Raw genomic sequence first — 20001 nt, 5'->3', positions numbered from 1 at the left:
CTAGTTATTAAACTATGTTTTTATTCTGTCTGTATGAACTTCCTGCTGCAGGACACCAGAGAGTAAATCTGTATAATGGCACATGAGGTCAACCCTGACGCAGGTAAAACAGGTGACTCACATGGCGACGCCAAAGAACTCGTGGCTGGCAGTGGAGACAACAACATCAGCCTCACACAGAACCCTCAGGTAGTCCTCCTTAGAGGGGAGGAAACCCCAGTTCAAGATGTGGGAGTCCAGGAGGAGTCTGGAGGAGGAGAAGATCTCTGCAGTAGGAGCAGAGGAAGGAGGAGAAGGTTATAAACAAAATGAAATAACCTGCAGATGTTGTGTGTGTGTGTGTGTGTGTGTCACAATCAATACTGTGACCCTTTTAACCAATCGGAGTCGATTAGAGTCGTCCTAATGGGATTAAATTCAGTGCTCATGAAGCTGATTTAAAGGCTGCTCTAAAACTTTAATATCACACACACACAATCACATCATCAGCTGATGATACGATCAGTTAGAAACACAGGGGCAGCAGTGACCTTTGACCCTTAGAAGACGGTTCAACTGCCGCCTGAGAACCAGTGAGAGGAGGAGCTGCTGGACTCCTTGAGCCTGGTTCTGCTGGAGGTTAAAAGAGTTTTTTCTTTCCACGTGTGTGTGTGTGTGTGTGTGTGTGTGTGTGTGTTTGTGTGTGGGTGTGCGTGTATTTGTGTGTGTACCGGGGACGTCGGTGAAGGTCTCTCCGAGCACAGACAGGTGGAAGTCGAGTCCTCGCTCCTTCAGTCTGAGCAGAGTGCTGAAGAACAGCTCAGGGTTTTTATCATGCTCCCTGCACACACACACATATATATATATAATACATGTATGTGAAGTCTGAAGGTGGTCAGGTGGCTGTGATGTCACAGGGTCAGCAGTGCTCGGGACAAGCCAACCGAAGAACACGCCCAGCTGCTGTTTGCTTCCTGTTTCCTGCATGGAGCTGACTTCCTGTGTGGCATCAGGTGTTGGTGGTCGTCTCCACCTGATCCTCTGCCTACACAGTGAAGGTCAAACAGCAGCCGCAGCGGCAACGATGATTTCCTCAGATGACGAGCAAGCAGATTATTCCTTCTAGAGCTGGGCAATATAAGATTTTTTCATATCACGATATGTTTTTTTCATTTCAGGCGATAACGATACATATCATGATATAAGCCAAATAACTATATTTGTAAGATTTAAATGTGCCATTGCTCACAAGTAAAATGTGAAATAATCAGCAGCTTGTTTTGATTTAAATATTTATTTCCCATAATAAGTTCAACAGGGTAGATGTACTTAAGGAACATGAGACTTCAGTTTCAGATAAATAAAGGCAAATATTGCAAACTACACAAAAGGCAGCCGCTAAAGCGTTTAAGTTTCAAAATAGAACAAACAAAACAGACTAAATTGTCAATTCCACTTAGAAACAAAATATTAATTCTAAAAATAAATCTTAGTTTGTTTTACAGAAGAACAGACAAAATTGACTAACTTTTGTCAATATCAAATAAACAGAACTAAAAGGAAATTCTCCATCTCTCCTTGTTGTATAGCTTAGCTTTTCAAACAGTTTTAACAGTTACTTTAGTCTGACAAAAGCCGAATGACGAATTAGCGCTTTCAGTCAGAGACTGAGCATGCACCGCTTTATTGTATTTCCAGACTTGCTTTCGGCACAATTTACAGTCTTGCTACTCTGTTTTTGTCAGACTTGAAATAGCCGAAATACCTTCACACTACGGAACTTCTATGGCCCTTCCGTTCAACAAGCTCTCCGGCATTGGAACCATCACCTGTTTTCTCTTCGGTAACCTTCGCTCACGCTCTCGGTTGATTTTTCTGTAGTCGGCAAACTCATTTCCTTCATTACCCAGGCTGCACGGCTGCAAAATGTGCGCCTTGGCGCTTGTGCTGTACGTAACAAGTCACGTCACGTGACGCTGCGACTGTGATTGGTTCGGCTCTGCGCTTCTTAATTTGGATTGGCTGTTCTTTTTTTTTTTTTTTAAGAGGACAAGAGAGATGAGGCCTATCGCAATAGTTTAATTTTTCTATCGAGAAAAAGTTATTTCGCAATACATATCGTTATCGTTTTATCGCCCAGCTCTAATTCCTTCCATTCGCAGCTCGTTCCCGCTGGCTGCAGATAATTCCCTCATTTCCCGCAAACCTTTCACTCCTTCAGCTAACCTCCAATCTTCCTACCAGAGCACCGCCGCGGCGGGGAGGACTGAGAGTTACCAGGATCAACCTCTCAGTCACAACTGCCAGAACCCTCAAATTCATGCACACAGGAAGCCGCAGCCCAATCATCCTGATCGCCTATCATTAATGCTCAAGTCACCAATCAGCTCTCACACTGATGATGTCATACATCTATAAACTACCAGAAACATGCCACCTGTCACATCAAACTGATCCATCAATCACAGCAATCTTCAAATTTCACAATAAAATCTATTCAGACTCAATACTGCTGACAGATTTACAAAATAAAAGCTCAGTTAGATAGTACATACTGTCAGACTTTCACAGTAAGAGTCAGTTATAGAAAGTAGGGTGATTTGTTTTTCAAAATAAAAGACCTTAGAGAATGTTACAATAGTGAAAAGTCAATAATTTTATCAGATAATAAAATAATAAAATATCAATAAAATAAAAGTGACCATTTAGTTATGGGAATTTAGCAGGCTGCTTTAAAGCTCAGTCCCCCCCCAAAGCACCGTGTTCACCTGGAAGCCCCCCCCCTCAGTAGTAAGAGGCTGTAATCTGAGGATCGGGGCCAGGCTCAGATTAAAGCCTGATGAGCTGCAGCTTCAATCACAGATTAACAGGAAATCCTCGTTGCCGCAGCCATAATCCATCTGTGTTTGTGCTGCCACAGCAGCTTACAGCACGCCGCTTTGTCACCGATACAACGCAAGGTGAGGTGCACATGCCCACGCTCACCATCAGCCTCACACTGCAACACGTCATGTTTAGAAGCCTCCACCTGCTGTAACTGTAGTCTGATTACTTCATTATGATGAGCATTTGTGTTTTAATCAAAGTGAACTCGCAGCCTCAGGCTGTGAAACTGAGTTTTTATACGTCTTCATTAACATTTCACTCACTCAACCTGACAAACAGCAGGCTGAGTGAGTTTTTATTTTGGAGCTTTGAGCCAGTCTCAAAGCTTCAAAATAAAAGATGCACAGTCTGTGAAATTAACTGTTTTTTTACTTTCAAAATAAGAGCTTTCCTTTCAATGTAACAGAACTTTTCATAATAAAATAAAATAAATGACAGGGACTAGAAAGAGAGAGGATATTTCTCCTGTTTTGGCTTCCCTTCATTGGCTTCCTGTTAAATCCAGAATTCAAAATCCTGCTCCTCACATACAAGGTCTTAAATAATCAGGCCCCATCTTATCTTAATGACCTTGTAGTACCATATCACCCTATTAGAGCACTTCGCTCTCGCTCTGCAGGCCTACTTGTTGTTCCTAGAGTATTTAAAAGTAGAATGGGAGGCAGAGCCTTCAGTTTTCAGGCCCCTCTTCTGTGGAACCAGCTTCCAGTTTGGATTCAGGAGACAGACACTATCTCTACTTTTAAGATTAGGCTTCAAACTTTCCTTTTTGCTAAAGCATATAGTTAGGGCTGGACCAGGTGACCCTGAATCCTCCCTTAGTTATGCTGCAATAGACGTAGGCTGCCGGGGATTCCCATGATGCATTGAGTGTTTCTTCTTCACTCACTATGTGTTAATAGACCTCTCTGCATTGAATCATACCTGTTATTAATCTCTGTCTCTCTTCCACAGCATGTCTTTATCCTGTCTTCCTTCTCTCACCCCAACCGGTCACAGCAGATGGCCCCGCCCCTCCCTGAGCCTGGTTCTGCCAGATAATAATAATAATAATAATAATGATAATAATGTGTATGTGTTAGTCCCCGTAGGGAAATTACTCCTCTGCATTTAAAGTTTAATTAAATGAATTATTTAACCCATTCACCCAGTGAAGCAGTGGGCAGCCACCAATGCAGCGCCCGGGGAGCAGTGTGTAGGGACGGTACCTTGCTCAGGGGTACCTCAGGGTAGCCGTTCAGTGGATTCGAAACCCCCGACCTTCCGATCATGGGGCAACCACTTTACCTACTGAGCTATCCCTGCCATTGCCGGAGGTTTCTTCCTGTTAAAAGGGAGTTTTTCCTTCCTACTGTCTCCAAAGTGCTTGCTCATAGGGGGTCATATGATTACAATGACCTTACAATATAAAGCACCTTGAGGCGACTGTTGTTGTGATTTGGAGCTGCAGAAATAAAAGTGCATTGAATTAAAATTACAGCTTTATTTGAGGGTTTTTTTTTTTCGTAGGTTTATTGTGGCAGCTTAGCTCAGGTCTGATGCTCCATGAGTTTATTTTACAGCTATAAAAAGTAAAAACAGTAAAATCTTTTATTCTGAAATGTGGGTTTTTTTCGTTTTGCTGCCTTGATTTAAAAGAAAAAATGTTTAAAACAGTTTTTAAAGTAAAGGCTTCAGACTGAACTCACCACCTGTGAGGCCACACGATGTGCAAAGGCTTCACCTGGTTGGCCACGCCCCCCTCTGCAGGCTGCTCACACCTGTTGGGTCACAAACCGACATGAGACAAAACTCTTTGAGTCTTTGAGTTTTAGCAGAGATGGATTTTTACCGCGGCGTATCTTCATCGTGAGCTCTGCTCTGCTGTTGCTTGGCCTGCAACGTGATGATGTCATCAACATGAGACTGCTCAGTAGGCCGCCGCAGGAGTTTGTGTTTTGGCAAGAACCTGAAAAAGAAAAGAAAAAAAAACAAAAAAAACAAACAGGAAATAAGTGGAGACCGCAGCGCTCTCAGAGCAGGTACATGTCCACCACAAAGACAGAAACTTCAGACCCGCTAGCTTCAGGAGCTAACGGGTCCTGCTGTCAAATCAACAACGGTCTTCTCCTCTGATGAGCCGCAGCCGCTGGGAGTCATCAACCAATCAGACACATTTAGAGCTGGAAGCCCCTCCCCCAAGGTTTAGAAAACAGTGACCCATAGTGGGGACTGTCAAAGGTGACATCACTTCCTCTGAGCACGCTGCTCTGAGATCCTGCAGAGGCTCCTGGAAAGTTTACATGGGAACACAGGGGGGAGGGGCAGGAGGGAGAGGGGGAGGGGGGTGTCTGGAGGTCGTTTCCTCCTCCCCACAGAGCTGGACGGCCTCTCAGTGGAGTTTCTGCCTCTAAGGCTTCTGGGAAAACTTGATTCAATAATCCATTTTATAAATTAGATGTTTGACTGGAGACAATAAAAACATGAGCGTGTCCACGCCGGGGGGGGTGTAATTATGTTATTGATAAATGTGCAGTGATCAGGACGATGACCTCACCTCTGAGTCTGATTAAACACGAAGGAATGAAGGTCAAAAATCACTGCGGCGCATTTACTTTATTACCAATAATCACAGTGCCAAACACACACCGACTTCATCCCAGTCCGCAGACCCAATCACACACACACTTCAGCAGTCTGACACTTCCTGTCTGACTCTGCAGTAACACTGACAGCTGATCCTCAGATTCTGTGAGCTCTATGGAGCGCCCTGCTCTGTCACAGTGCATGGCTGCGTGCAGGTTTTCTACACCTGAGCTCAAAGACTCAAACAAAACAGCTGCTGTCAGTGATCCCCGATGTAATAGGGGGCGGGTTTAAAAAAAAAATAGATTTTCCAATTAAAATCAATTTTAGGTTGGAAAAAAAGAGTTATTGATTCATTAAATCCTCAATTAATTTTTAAATATAAATGTATTTTATCAGAAAGTCCAGAATTTCAGGTTAAAGCTCACAAAACTATTTCAACAACCACCAAACAGCTAAAACAGTAAATGAGAGCAGGTAAACGTATTCTGCACAAAGACGTAAACACAGAGCACGGAGCTGACACATCAAAATCTATGAGATGTCGGCTTTCTCACCTGACGGCACGTGCACGGACACCTCGTCGGGGCTGAAAGCCGACAGCTCACTGACTCTGATGCTGCAGGCGTCACGACTCTCCAAACAAAATCCACTGAACCAGCAGCAAAAGAAGATCCAAACTATTCTTCACATTTGATAAACATCATCATGGATTCCCTCTGACATTTGTGTTTTTGCTTCCACCACGATAAATCACACTTCCTGCACAGCTCCCTCTCTCTCTCTCTCAGTGCACTCAGAGACCAGTTTCCCATCACAAATCTGTTTTCTGCTCATTACGCACCAGTCTGCCGTTGTGTTCGCTGCTGTCAGCCTCCAACAATAAAGCCTCATTTCTGCTGTTCAAACTGTTCAAGTAATTTTATAAATAGAATAGAGTATGGCCCGCACTTCAACTTTTGCTTGAGTGTATTGCACGTCTTGGTTTTAACACCAGGGGGAGCTACTGTTGATCAAGGCAATTGCTCCACCAAAAAGGACAATCACAGAAGAAATTTACCCCCAACTTTTTAAAATTATGCCAGATTACAAACTCTCAGCTGTGTCTGTAATCAAACCTCTGTGACTTTGCTCTGCTTCACTTCAGCAGCATCAGGTCATGTTCACATGTCGACTCATGGTTTTATTTTACGGTTATCTGCTATAAAAGGTCAGACCAGGAACATCTCCTCCATGTTTTTCTGTTTTATCCTCAGTTACTTTGACACAAAGGCCTCTGCTGTGATGCTCACACCTCTGACGAAGTCTCACAGTGTCAGCTATGGTTTATACATAGATATAAAATATGTATATTTGCTGACAAATGATGAGAATCATAATATTTCTGACTGCGTCCAAACTGAAATCAGTGACAATACACCAACACAGATTATCTGTGTCCCTTCACCGACCTGAGAATGAAACCATCACATCATCAATGTACAGTGACTGTGAGTGATTAAAGGTGACCTGCTCCACTGAAGTGTGTGTGTGTGTGTGTGTGTGTGAGTGTGAGTAAGAGAGAGAGAGAGAAAGAGAGATGGAGGAGGCACAGACGACACTGTTGTTATTGATATTGTGATGTCTTAATTCTATATGAATTTAGTATTGATTAATATCAGAGTATTGACTTTTTGGACAACTTCAGTGGGTGCAGGCAGAGGCCGAGGCTGCAGGAGGAAGAGGAGGACGCGTCAGAGACCTTCGTTGGTCTGTTGTCGTTCTTCACTCACTGAGTTTGACCTGCAGGAAGTGACAGCCACTCTGAAAGCAGACGAAGCAGAGAAGAAGAAACACTGTGGGCAGGAGGACACCTGCTGCTCACGTGACGCGCTCATTGATCCTCCTCGCCGTGATGGATACTCCGTCTGTGCACCGCCGCAAGTCAATCACTATCCAATTACACGAGTCCACCTGTCAGAGCCGCCTGATGGATGGAGACCACAATCACCACACTGCACGTGCTCCAACAAGCAGCGCCGTCCTTCTTCTGCCACAGAAAAGAACGAGGAACACTTGCCAGCTAACGAGCTAAATCACAGCTGTGATTCGTCTCAGAGGGGAGCTGTCCTCAGGTGTTACAGGTGTGTGCAGGTGTGTTCAGAGGCAGCTGTACTGTGTTTCTCCGCTCTCACACATTCTCGGAGTGAGTCGACCAAAAACATGACGATTGTCAACTGTTTATTTTATGAAACCACCTGGGAAAAGTTAAGGTCAAAGGTCACTAAGATGCAGTTGTCTTGGTTTCAGTAACTTTAAGAAGTCATGAACACACCTTTAGGATCAATACTACAGCTGATTGGTAAGTTTAACCAACTCAAGCTAAAGGTGAGTGGGTGGAGCTTCATCCAGGTGCTCCTGTGATGGAGGTACAGCGCGTGTAAGCCAGGGGTGTCCAAACTCCGGCCCGCGGGCCATTTTTAATTGGCCCGCAAGTAATTTTATAAATAGAATAGAGTATGGCCCGCACTTCAACTTTTGCTTGAGTGTATTGCACGTCTTGGTTTTAACACCAGGGGGAGCTACTGTTGATCAAGGCAATTGCTCCACCAAAAAGGACAATCACAGAAGAAATTTACCCCCAAGTTACCAAACATGGCGGAACCAAAGAAGCCAAAGGTAGAAAGTGAGTGCAGAAAACTTCAGACACGGTGGGAGAGTGAATATTTCTTCAAAGAATTCAAGGGGACGTGTGTCTGTTTGATCTGCACTGAAACTGTGGCAGTTATGAAAGAGTATAATGTACGACGTCATTATGAGACCAAACATCAGGCCTATGCATCCTGATGCTGAGCGAGAGCAGAAAGTAAAGCAAAGGGTAGCTGTCCTGCAGGGTCAGCAACAGTATTTTTTTTCGTGCTCAAATTGTCCAGGAAAAGGCTCCAATAGCAGCTATGAGGTCGCCCAACTCATCGCAAGACATGGCAAGCCTTTTTCAGATGAGACCTCATAAAACACGGCCTCGTTAAAGTCACCGAAATAACGTGCCCGGAAAAAGTGCAGGACTTCAACAACGTCAGCATGTCCAGAAATCCAGTTGTGCGACGCACTGAAGACTCGTCAGCCAACATTAAACTGCAACTGTCTGATAAAGCTGTGCTTTTGATTTTTACTCCATCACATGCGATCCGAGCACCGATGCCACAGACACCGCACAGCTACTAATTGTTTTGCGGGGAGTGGACGAGAGCACGAGTGCTTTAGGTGAGTAAAAATATATTCCACAGTACCTGTGTGTTAATAAGCATGCATGTGCAGGTACACATGCTTCAAATATCAATAATGCGCATCAATTCTGTCACTACCCTGCTTTTGCTCACCACTTTCTTATATGCGTTTTTCTTGTTAACACACAGAGTACACACCGCTGTGCACAGCGCACGCACACGCAAAGTCAGCTGATCTCATCTGATGCAGATCTGCTCCTTGGTCAGGTGACATTTGTCCGGATTTTTGGCACGAGTGGCGTCGGATCAGCACCGCGGCTGGATGGCCCGATTTACATACCCAGTGCAGCTGATACTCACCAGAATAATTTACTAAAATTATATGGACTCATGTTATTAAGTCCAGTTCAGTCTGTTAATGTTGATAACCATTTCAAACGAACGTTAATAGGTGTGTTGCTAAGCCTAAGAACTTAAATAACAAGCTTGAAATGTACCCGTCCCATTTTCCCCTTTATTGTTTTTTCTCTGTGCTGTAAATCTTCTGTCCAAGAAGAAATCTGCTGCTGTTCTGAGAATGAGCTACCAAAGCTTTTTCTGAATAAATCAATAAAGATCCATTTATGGAAAGCTGTGATGAAGGCAGTTTTGTCTTTAATTACATTTGACCACTTTTAAGTGATTTTTCTAACTTTAATACACTACAGTTAAGGTTATATACCCAATTTCTAGTAAGTGGCCCAGCCCCTCCTATATTTTTATGTATGTGGCCCTCCATGAAAAAAGTTTGGACACCCCTGGTGTAAGCAGACAGTTTAAAGGTTAAAGGGCATTACAGTGAAATGAAGATTTCATGGAGCTCTCTGATTCCTCCTCAGTCTGAGCGTTAACCCTCCTGTTTCCTGCGTGGAGCATGGCGTTCGCTCTTCTGCAGGAGAATGTGGAGGATGGCGGCCATGTCATCAGGGCAGAGCCTCAGACACATGAGACACTGCAGAGCAGACGTCCTCATCACGACAGGGGGATTGGTGACAGTGTTTCAGGTCATGGAAGTATATATCAAACATCTGTATCCTGGAGTAACTAAGTAATGTACTGCATTACTTTAACTCTCTGTTTCTGACCTCTACATTTCACCTTTAAAAACGGTTTAACTCGCCTCATTTGGTGTCAGTCTTTTCAGCACAACCTCACAGGTCTGAATTTACTGTTAGTTTTTCATTCTGACTGTATCAACACAGCTGATCTAAAATCAGGCAAAAACATAAAATCTGAGTAGAAAAAGGATACTGTAACAACCACAAACATGTTTAACGAATCATTTGCATAACTTGAAATGCAAATATAAATTGTACATTTTAATAACCTATGCACACGATTTGTAAACAGCAAAGTTATTCAAACTATTTACAGAACAATCAGTTGTTCTGCATCAAATAAGATGCCACACAAATTATTTGTGCCACTCCAAAAAATAGTTTGTCCACTATAAGACAGAGGAGCACGTCACAGCCTGATACCTGCAGGCTGGCAGCAGCAGCAGCGTCACTGCTGCCGTTTCACACCTGAGTTTACGCTGCAGTCATCCAGCAGTTGCCTCATTGTTCTAACACACGCCAAAACTACTGACTACACCACACACACACACACACACACACACACACACACACACACACACACACACACACACACACACACACACACACACACTCAAACATCACAAATCTCTCACATCTCAAAACTCTCTCTGTCTCTCACTCCTAAACCTTCCCCCTCTTCCTAAACAACCAAATGTCACATGTTACCACATCATTTTTTGATTGGTGGACATGGTACACTTTAACACCAATGGGGTGTTTTTTCTTTCTTTTTCTGCTCAAAGCAAGAGAGCCCCATCCTTAGAAAACCCCGTTTTCACCGTTTCTTCCTGCAGTAAACGTGACGACAGTACTCAGGAAAAACATTGCGTGTATTTTCTATCATAACTGTGGTTTTACGTGTTACGTATCAACACAATTTAAAAACGGGTATATAGTTTGAAGTCTGCACTTTCAACACAAGCTGAAACTGCATCAGGTTGCTTTTATTGGTCATGTGATTTGGACGCATCCGTCGACCCCAGAGGGTTCGAGCAAAGTGTTCAGTGTGATATGAGTAATAACGTTTTTAAATAATGACCCAACACTGATCACAACAAACAGGAAACACCTCCAACATCATAGACATGTGACCCACATCACGCATTTACATGAGTGGGATGTCTCTGATGTGCTGCTTAGACACTCTAAGTGGAGCCAATGAGAGTGAAACCTGAACAAGAATTACCGGGACCAGGACCAGAACCCGGGCCCTGTGGTGGGGACTGCAGGTTTGCCATGTACTGACCTGCTGACATCAGGAAACTGGAGCGGGAAGTTCAGGACCACACACTTGGGCCTGATGAGGCGGTCCAGGTCTTTGGGGCGATGGTCTGGGATCTTCTTCATGAAGGAGGGGATGGATGACAGGAAGGAGTCCATGTTGAAGCGGGAGTTGAAGACCACCACGTCTGCCACCAGGCTGAAGACGCACACGCACGCACGCACACACACGCACACGCGCACACACACACAGGTGTTCACAGGTGAGACAGAGGACATGAAGCTGCATCACTGAACGCTGCGCTCTGCAGTTTACCTGAGATTCAGGTCACCTGTCTGAAACAAGCTGCTGTAGCTTCTCCCACTTTAAGACAACTCAACTCCGATTGGCTACCCTCACATATAAATCATTTACTTATAGTGTGTAGCCGTGTCTGCACCTGGAGCTTCTGATCTATACACACCTGTGTAACGTGAACTTTGACCTGAGGTCAGAGCTTCGTCCTGGAACAGGTACATCTTGAAGTTCAGACTAACTCTGAGGAGAACCTGGGCAGGTGGAGCCTAAGGACCCGCTGTCTGCAGGTTTACAGAGGTCACATTTAAACTTCAGGTGAACATGAAGACATGCCTCCATGCAGATCAGATACATTAGTTTGGACTGAAACTCTACGGGGAGGCGTGCGGACACCGCTGGGAGCGGGCCAATCATTCGTCTGCTAACGATCCCTACTGTGTTATTTGATGGCGCTGTAACCACGTTAAAGGAGACGGAGCGGCTCGGCTTATTGACAAGCTGCCCGCAGATCAACAACAATCAGTTTTCTGCCGCTCGTTACTGTCCCGCCGCTGATTAATGAAGACTACGGCCCCCGCAATTAACCAATCGCATCCCAGCAGCTCATTAACCAATCACACGCTGCCTTACCAAGGCAAACTAGAGCACAGCACATCAATCAGCTAATAATCAATAATCAGTTTACGGGCTGGATGCTGGCAGCACGAACATCAGAGCAGCCATTACTCAGACAGCTGACAGGAAGCTGATCGGCAGCTTTCCGTGGAACTCCGCCAGCTCCAGACCAGCACAGACCCCGGACCAGCTGACTCGCTCCAATGACGGTAATAACAGTTACCGTAGTTACCGAAGCACATGGTTTCTGCTGCTGTCTGCGTGCATCACCCTCACAGCCTGATGATGTCACAGCCCACAACCCAGCAGTACTTTCTGGTTAGGCTCTACAAACGCAGCACGACATGGACTGCCCCCCCCCAGTACAAACACACTGACCATGAGAGCACCTGGTTGTAGCCGTACTGGAAGTCCCTGTCCTGGTGTCGGCGGACCGGATAAAGCAGCTGGTTCTCGTGGAAGTACAGCACCTTCTTGAGCTGGGCCAGGTCCGGTCTGAGAGCCGCCAGCTCACACAGGCTGAGGACGGAGCTGCTGAAGAGGAGCCTGCAGAGAGAGGAGACAATGAAGGAGGTGCAGACAGCTGAGCTGATCATCTCAGAACTCCTTCATTCCTCAGTGAACTGCAGAGCCGATGCCTGCTTCCTGCTTCGAGCAGGTGATGGTGTAAGGGCGGAGGAGGAGCACTTTCTCCTGGGCTGCACTGTTGGAGAGGGCCAGTAAGCGTTCAGGGCTCACATGGATGCTTGAGTGACGGTTCTTGGCTTTGCTGAGTAATCTCAGAGTGGGTTTTCAAAATAAAAGTCCCTGCTTCTTTCATGTTCCGGGGGAGAACACGGACGTGTCCTCATACAGTTGGTGACGGCGTCTAACCCACACAGAGAGATCAGAGGCTGGTGGCTCGTCACAGCTCAGTGTTTTGGAGGAGTAGGAGGTCAAAGGTCAGCGTGGTGAGATGGTGAATCTTTGCTCCGAGAATGAGTCAGAGCGTCGTCCCTGTATGAACGCTGGTATTGATCTGCACTCTCTGATGTGATCAGATATAAATCAGCAGCTTGTCAGAGTGGCGGTTTCACGTCGCTGTGATCACTGCCTGGTTACGGTGAGTCGCTGTGGACACGTCAGACAGAGAGTTTGGGAAGTGATGGCATCTGTAGACACGTCTGTATGAAACACTGTGGAACAGTGCTTTATAAATAAAGTTGGATTGGAACTCGCAGCTCTGTTTGCTTCTGCAGTCACTGATGACATCACCTAAATGTTGAGCTGAGCGCCCGACCAGCCCGAGCTCCACAGGACGCTAAAGGTGTTAGAAAGAAACGCTCAAACTAGCCCGTGTGAGACAGCAAAGCATGCTGGTTGGTTTTGTTGGAGCGGCCTGCTGAGCGGATGTGTAGCTCTCTGCTACTAGCATGAGGACAAAGGTGCTGATGTTGGTCACATGGAAATCATCAGAACAGATCACATGACACTTAATCTGAGTATGCTCATTAAAGAGGTTCCACGAGGCGGCGTTCCTCAGGGCTCCGTCTGCGGTCCTCTGGTCTTTCTGACGCAGCTTAAATTTCCAGCCTTGGTGTAGTTTTACTTGTTTTTACCCTGCAGGGACCACAGCCGCTGATTAATTCCTCATCTGAGTCATCACATGTACTGATGGAGTTCCCCGAGCCTCCCTCCTCCACATCCACAGCTGATGCAGTGCAGCTTCTTCTCTGATCCTCAGGCTCATCCTCACGGCCGTTACCAGATAAGTCTTTGCTCAGGTAGCAGCAAGTCCTCTGAGACCTCCCCCTAAATGTCTGTGTTGTGAGACTCTCGTTTGGTGATGTCAGTGGTTAATGGACAGGTGCGCTCAGAGTTAACGAGGCGAGGAGTTCAGGTGGGGTCAGTTTATTAGTTACATGCAGGTTTAAACCACAGCCACCCCACAGTGAAGGTTAAAGTGTGGATTGTGTTACCTGTCTGGGTCTCACCTGTATGACGGGCAGGCAGGGATGGTCTGGCTGAAGTAGAGCGCCGCTGTTCTTGCCCTCCAGTGCCATTTTTTAGCGGGCAGCGTGAAGACGGAGCAGCCCGCGATGTTTTCCTTCAAAAGGTCGATAAGCTGTTTGTGTGAGCCGCCGTAAAACGCCTCCACCAGCAGGACGCGGGGAGGCGGGGTCTCCTGTGAGAGTGAGGATGAGAGCTGTTACTCACAGATGGACTGAGTCATATATGAGGAGACAGCCTGTGACTCTGAACACTCTTCAGAGTCATGAAACACCTGAGCGTCAGAGAATCAGGTTCGGTTTAAAGCGACAGGTGCACGCTCAGCCTCACGCCCACACACTCCATATAAGGACACAGGCGCACCGGGCTGTCACAGCAGGAAATCAGGAGGGTTTGAACTGTCAGAGGGGAAAGTGGAAAAGCTTAAACAGTGGAGCTGGAATAGGCTCTGCTCTGCCCCCATCACCCTGATTACCTGTTGGACTTTGCTCAGGTGTATTAAAGCAGCTGGACAGATGTTAGAGATTATTTCTGTTTTGACTGAAAGCTGCTCGTCAGACACACACAGACCATAACACACACACACACACACACACACACACACACACACACACACACACACACACACACACAGTGTGTATCAAATTCACTGTTTACAAACCATGAATGACTCATACCAAAATCATCAATATGATCAATAACACTGATGATTATTATCACTGTGATCATTACTGCTACGCGTGTTGTGACGCAGCACTGCAGTACTTCCTGTCAGACAGGAAGTACTGGTGAGTGTGGGGTCGGTGCGTGAGGCCCATTGATGGTCCATCGATCGTATTGATCACAGCGATACAGGACAGCGATGGCTTTGTGAGCGCGCGTGCAGGCTGATGGAGCTGATGGAGTTTTCCTGCTCATCACTTGGACGGAGCAGAAGTTTTGCACCAATCTGCTGACACACGAGCTGAACCAATCACACGGGCTGCTGCGCCGGAGCAGATATGAAGGAGATGGCGGGGCGGTGCAGGGCAATTAGCTTGGAGTAATCGTGCTGCTGCTGCATTGTTGTTGCTGTCGTTGTGTTGTGTGCGCTTGCGGCTCATCCCTCAGCACAATGCGTGCTGATGGATCCATTATGGAGTTTACGCAGCAGCGGCTTCCTCTGAATCCCCTGCCCGTGATTTCCAGTCCGCCTCCATTTAGCTGCCCACAAAGCACTCTGCGCCCGCACAAGCTCAATCAGTCCATATCGCCGGGCACGCCGCGGCAATCAGCGCTGCCAATGAGCCGATTTCATGCAGACAAATCTGAGCACAATGTCGGCCGTTATTCTGAAAGCGACTCCCTGTCTAATAGTCGGAGGACGCCGCAACCTTCAGAGCAGCCGGGCCCACACACACAGCAGGAACCCAGAAACCGAGAGCGTTCCACCCGAAACGCCGCTTCCTGTCAAACATCTGTTCATTCAGAAATCAGACAACAATCAGCCTGATGTCATCAGTGTTTCCATGTTTACATCACACAAGCTTGAAACTCTTCTCTGAACTTTCAACATCTTCCTATCATCGCCTCCGAGCTGCTGATCAGGAGCACAGACCTCTGTGGGCCCTGGGACCACACGTTTGACCACCCCCTCCTCACAAACCTTCAGATTTCTGATCATCATTAATAACAATGTTATTTACAAAAAACCCCAAAGAAGTTGCTTTTGTCTCGCTGTGCTGACCCCTCAAACTGAGCTCTGGGCCCTCATCAGGCCCTGAGCCAGAGGTTGGAAACACCATATTATTTAACAGTTAGTTTTTGATCAAATGAATCTGCACAAATAGACAATAATAAATGACTGAATCATGAATGAAGGGATGGCGTCGTTTCATTTGTTTTAAATAAAGTCTATTTCTACTTTTCAGTTATGTGTCCACGAACCTTGAAACTGTCAGTGACCCTCGTTTACTTTACTCGACCTCTCGTCACCTTTCACAGTAAAAGCAGGTTCAAAGAAATCGGATTGTAAAGATTTTCAATCAGTAAATAAATGATTCCATCAGTGACATGAAAATAAATAAATGTTCTTGGAGACATTTAAACCCCAAGGCTGACACACACACACACACACACACACACACACACACACACACACACACACAGGCTGCTGTTAATGAAAACAGGAAGTAGAATCAGGTCTGTGGTGCAGAGGTGAGATTTAATAAAGATCACAGAGGAAATTCACATCCTCACACCAAGACCGATCGATCAGACTGATTATCGAGCGCCGATCAGTGCTCGATGAAGCCGGCCTCGCGGGGCGCGTAGAGGAGGCCAGAGTGCTGGACGGCGAGGCAGGAAGCGTGTCAGTAGACGTGAGCTGGATGGTTCCACCGTGGAGCCGGCGGGGGATTCCAGCTCACACTCATCTCACCTAAACACCTTTCCTCCCACTGCGCCTGGAAGCTGCCGACTCACATGAAACAAAGGGTTAATGCGAGCGGCGTTCCCCATAGGGAATCCCCCCGCAGCCTGAGTCAGGCTGGAAACAGCACGCCGCAGAATCACGGTGTGGGCGGAGCCCCAACAGCCTCAGCATGCAGCAGCCGGACTGGTCAGGATCAGGCGGGCCAGCCTCCATCCCGCCGTGACGGGCGGAGCTCCATCTACAACCACAGATGCCCATCGCCCAAAGCTTTCAGGAGCCCCGCTACGAGGTTTCAAGATGAGCATCGGCATCACAGCGAGGGGCGTGTCTGACTGTGAAACCGCACACTCATTGGCTAACCTGTGGAGCTTCTTCTTCAGCAGCTCCCCGAGGAGCTGATGACCTCCACCACCGTGAACATGGAGGTGTTCACTTTTGCTCTAAACCTACCCCTCCCCCTCCACCCTCAGCCAGCAGTCCAAACCCACAGAGGTGACCTGTGCTGAGCTCAGACCTCACCACCTGCTGCACACCTGAGCGTGCTCCTCCTCAGCCCTGCAGAGTGACTCAGTTCGAATCTGATAGCAAAGGTCACAACCCCTGGGTCATATCGGACTGAGACATGAACCAATCACATGTCGGTTTTTTTTCTCCTCTCATTATTAAACACTCAGCATGGACAGTACTGTGCAAAATAAGGGTGGGTTTTTATAATCGATTTATCGATTAAAATCGATTCTGGCTTGGATAACGTAAAATCGATTCATTAAAATCCTGAATCGATTTTTTAATATAATTTTTTTTGCCCGAAATGCCAGAATCTCTGGTTAAATATCACAAAATTTCAACAACCACCAAACAGCTAAGACAGTAAATGAGAGCAGGAACACGGATTCTGCACAAAGACGTAAACACACAGCGCCGATCAGAATCAGTGAGATGTCGCCTTTCTCACGGTCGGGCTGAAACCCCACAGCTCGCTGATTCTGATCTGTCGGCGGGTCCGCGCTTTGTGTTCACGTCCTTTTTGCGCTGATTCTAAAGCTGTTAGTTTGATCTCTCTCCAAACAATATTGACCGAACCAGCAGCAAAAGAAGATCCAAACTACGCTTCACATAAACATCGTCATGAATTCACTCTGACTTTTACTGTTTTGCTTCCACCACGATGCACAGCTCTCTCTCTCTCTCTCTCTCTGTACTTCAAGAACAGTTTCCCGTCTAAAAATCTGTTTTCTGCATTGTTCGCTTGCTTGTTACGCACAAGTCTACTGTTGTTTACAGCGCTGTCACCGCTGTTTTTTTTCCGTTTTCCATTCTTCCGAAAAGAAAACCTAATTTCTGCTGTTCAATACTGAACTAATTTAAACTTTTTAAAATTATGCAAATTGAAAAACGCTCAGCTGTGTCTCTAATAAAACCGCTGTAACGTCAGAGGTAATGTTCATGTGTTGATTAATGGTTTTCTTTCGTTTTTGATGTACTGCAGAATATTTTTATAAAATCCAGGCCAGGAAAATCACCTTCATGTTTTTCTGTTTTATCTTCAGCTGCTTTGACACAAAGGCATCTGCTGTGACGCTCACACCTTTGATAAAGTCTTGCTGTGCCAGCTTCCTTTTTATTGATACAAAATATGTAAATGTACTGATCTGAATTATAATATTTCTGACTGTCAAAATTTCCCAGATTCAAATCGAATCGAATCGTGGATCGAATCGATTCGGGACCTTGTGAATTGGAATTGAATCGATTCTAGAAATCAGTGACGATACCCAGCCCTAGTGCAAAAGTCTTGAGCCACCCCTCGTGTCTTTATACTTTGCGTGTGCCGTGCTGAGGCCTGTTGGAGGATGACAGTCCCAGTAGCGCTGCACCCGCCCCCGTCTGCACTGTAAATGTCACTGTGGGGTTTTCCTGCTCAGCCCACAGTGACTCTGCACTAACTGATGTACAGAGGATCTCCACAGAGCCTGCCTCACTCTCACCAACACTAAACTAAAACTACAGACAGAGAGGTGATGGTCGCGTTTAGCGACACTGTGGGCGTCTCTAAGAGTCTTTTCATAAATCTGCCTCTGACACATGCCCTCCTTACAATAATCATTAAAAACACCAAAACCAGCAGTGAAACCAATAAAAACCAGAGTGAAACATCAAACCCACTGTGGAAATTTACCGAAACTAATGAATATGAGCGGAATGAATGTAACGGCTCACTCCAGTTCTCTGATCTGTCTCTGATCTGTCTCAGTGTTCCTGTTTAACGTTTGGATGTTTAGAATCAATAAATATTATTCTGTGTGGTTATTTTGCAGTATTGTGAAATTCATCCGTAAACCATTCCCAGTCTGTCATTGCTTGTTTTACAGTACAACGTTTTTTATTCAACTCTGTATTTATGTTGCACCAAATCCCAACATCAGTTGCCTCACAGTGCTTTCTACTATGAGGTACAGACCCCACAATAATGCAGTCAGGCCCCTGTGAGCAGGCACTTCACAACAGTGGGAAGTAAAAACTCGCTTTTGTCAGAAGTTTACTGTGGAGCTGGGAAGTAAAAACCCACTGTGATCTGAGATGGGATGACCTTAACGTGATGCTGGACACTGATGGGGCATAAATAAAAACACCTGGACCTCACAGGTGGAGGAGCTGTACCTGAGTAACGCCAGCAGGTACATGTTTCTTCATGAAAATGGAAACACACCTGAGACACCCCAGATACTTCACCTGTCACCAGTGCACCGATCAGCTGGTTCATCTACAGACTGGTTTCTCAGAGCAACCACCTGCACAGGTATCTATCACCTGTACCTCAGTGTGCGTCTGAGCGCAGGTACGGTGTTTGTTGGTGGTGAGTGCAATGACCCGAACACTCTCACACGCATTTAACACCGAGGCGGGGCTCTGTCTACGTCCTGGAGTAGCACTGTTTCTAGGCTTCTCAGTCCTGCAACGTGTTCAGCTCCGTTAGCGCTGTTAGCATCGTTAGCTCTGAAAGCATATCATCAGGGCTCAGTTAGCTGATAACGGCTAACAGCTAGCCGCTATCAGCTAGCTCTTCTTCCCCGGTGCAAACTCCGCTCCTCCTCCCCGCTCCCCGCCACTGGCAGCCGGCAGGAGGACCGGAGCACCGGACGGTCTGCTTCCACCGAGAACCCTCACACGAACGGCCCGTTCACCGACAGCGGGACACTCACCTCTGACTGCATCTCCCGGATCACAGCAGAACACGCACGGTCTGACGTCATCACGTCGGTTTAGCCGAGCCGCTCTTCCCGCCTTTTCTTCTGCGTGGAAAAAATAGTTAAATGTAAATTTTTAAACTACAGTTTAAAGAGTATTACACACTCAGAGACACCAGCCTGCGGTTTTAGTACGTAGTAAAGTATCAACAGTACTGCTACTGCAGTAATACTGCATTAGTATAGTTAGCAGCAGGCGAGGATTTACAGTAATTTAATACAAGTTTAATTATTATGTGAATATACCCGAGCCATCGGGGTAACTTTGTGCTGAACATTTGGGGGTCAAGATTTCTGTCTAAATACATAAATAAATCTGGGTAAATTCCCAGATGATTAAACATGCAACTATTTTGCTGATAATACCTGAAATGAGTAAAGAAAATCAACAGCCTATTTATGCAAGATAATTCATAATTTTATTGGGGTGGTTAAATTGGTT

At 46.1% G+C, this 20001-nt stretch overlaps 1 protein-coding gene across 1 annotated transcript in view; it reads right to left on the bottom strand.

The window, feature by feature from the left end:
- The window catches only part of gtdc1 (glycosyltransferase-like domain containing 1), a 31810-nt gene extending 12189 nt beyond the window's left edge, over positions 1–19621 (bottom strand). The window contains exons 1-8 of the mRNA XM_031730156.2: positions 19515–19621; positions 13883–14073; positions 12288–12455; positions 11022–11195; positions 4697–4813; positions 4554–4625; positions 711–820; positions 122–266 (exon numbers count right to left, since the gene is read on the bottom strand). Of these exons, the coding sequence (XP_031586016.2) occupies positions 122–266; positions 711–820; positions 4554–4625; positions 4697–4813; positions 11022–11195; positions 12288–12455; positions 13883–14073; positions 19515–19565 (1028 nt within the window). The 5' untranslated portion in view covers positions 19566–19621. The remainder of the gene's footprint in view (positions 1–121; positions 267–710; positions 821–4553; positions 4626–4696; positions 4814–11021; positions 11196–12287; positions 12456–13882; positions 14074–19514) is intronic.
- Positions 19622–20001: the final 380 nt, after the last annotated feature.

This window comes from Oreochromis aureus, linkage group 16 (assembly GCF_013358895.1).
Source record: "Oreochromis aureus strain Israel breed Guangdong linkage group 16, ZZ_aureus, whole genome shotgun sequence".
In the NCBI taxonomy this organism is placed as follows: Eukaryota; Metazoa; Chordata; class Actinopteri; order Cichliformes; family Cichlidae; genus Oreochromis; species Oreochromis aureus.
Note: the sequence above shows the minus strand (reverse complement) of the source record. Positions and strands in the feature narration are given on the sequence as shown.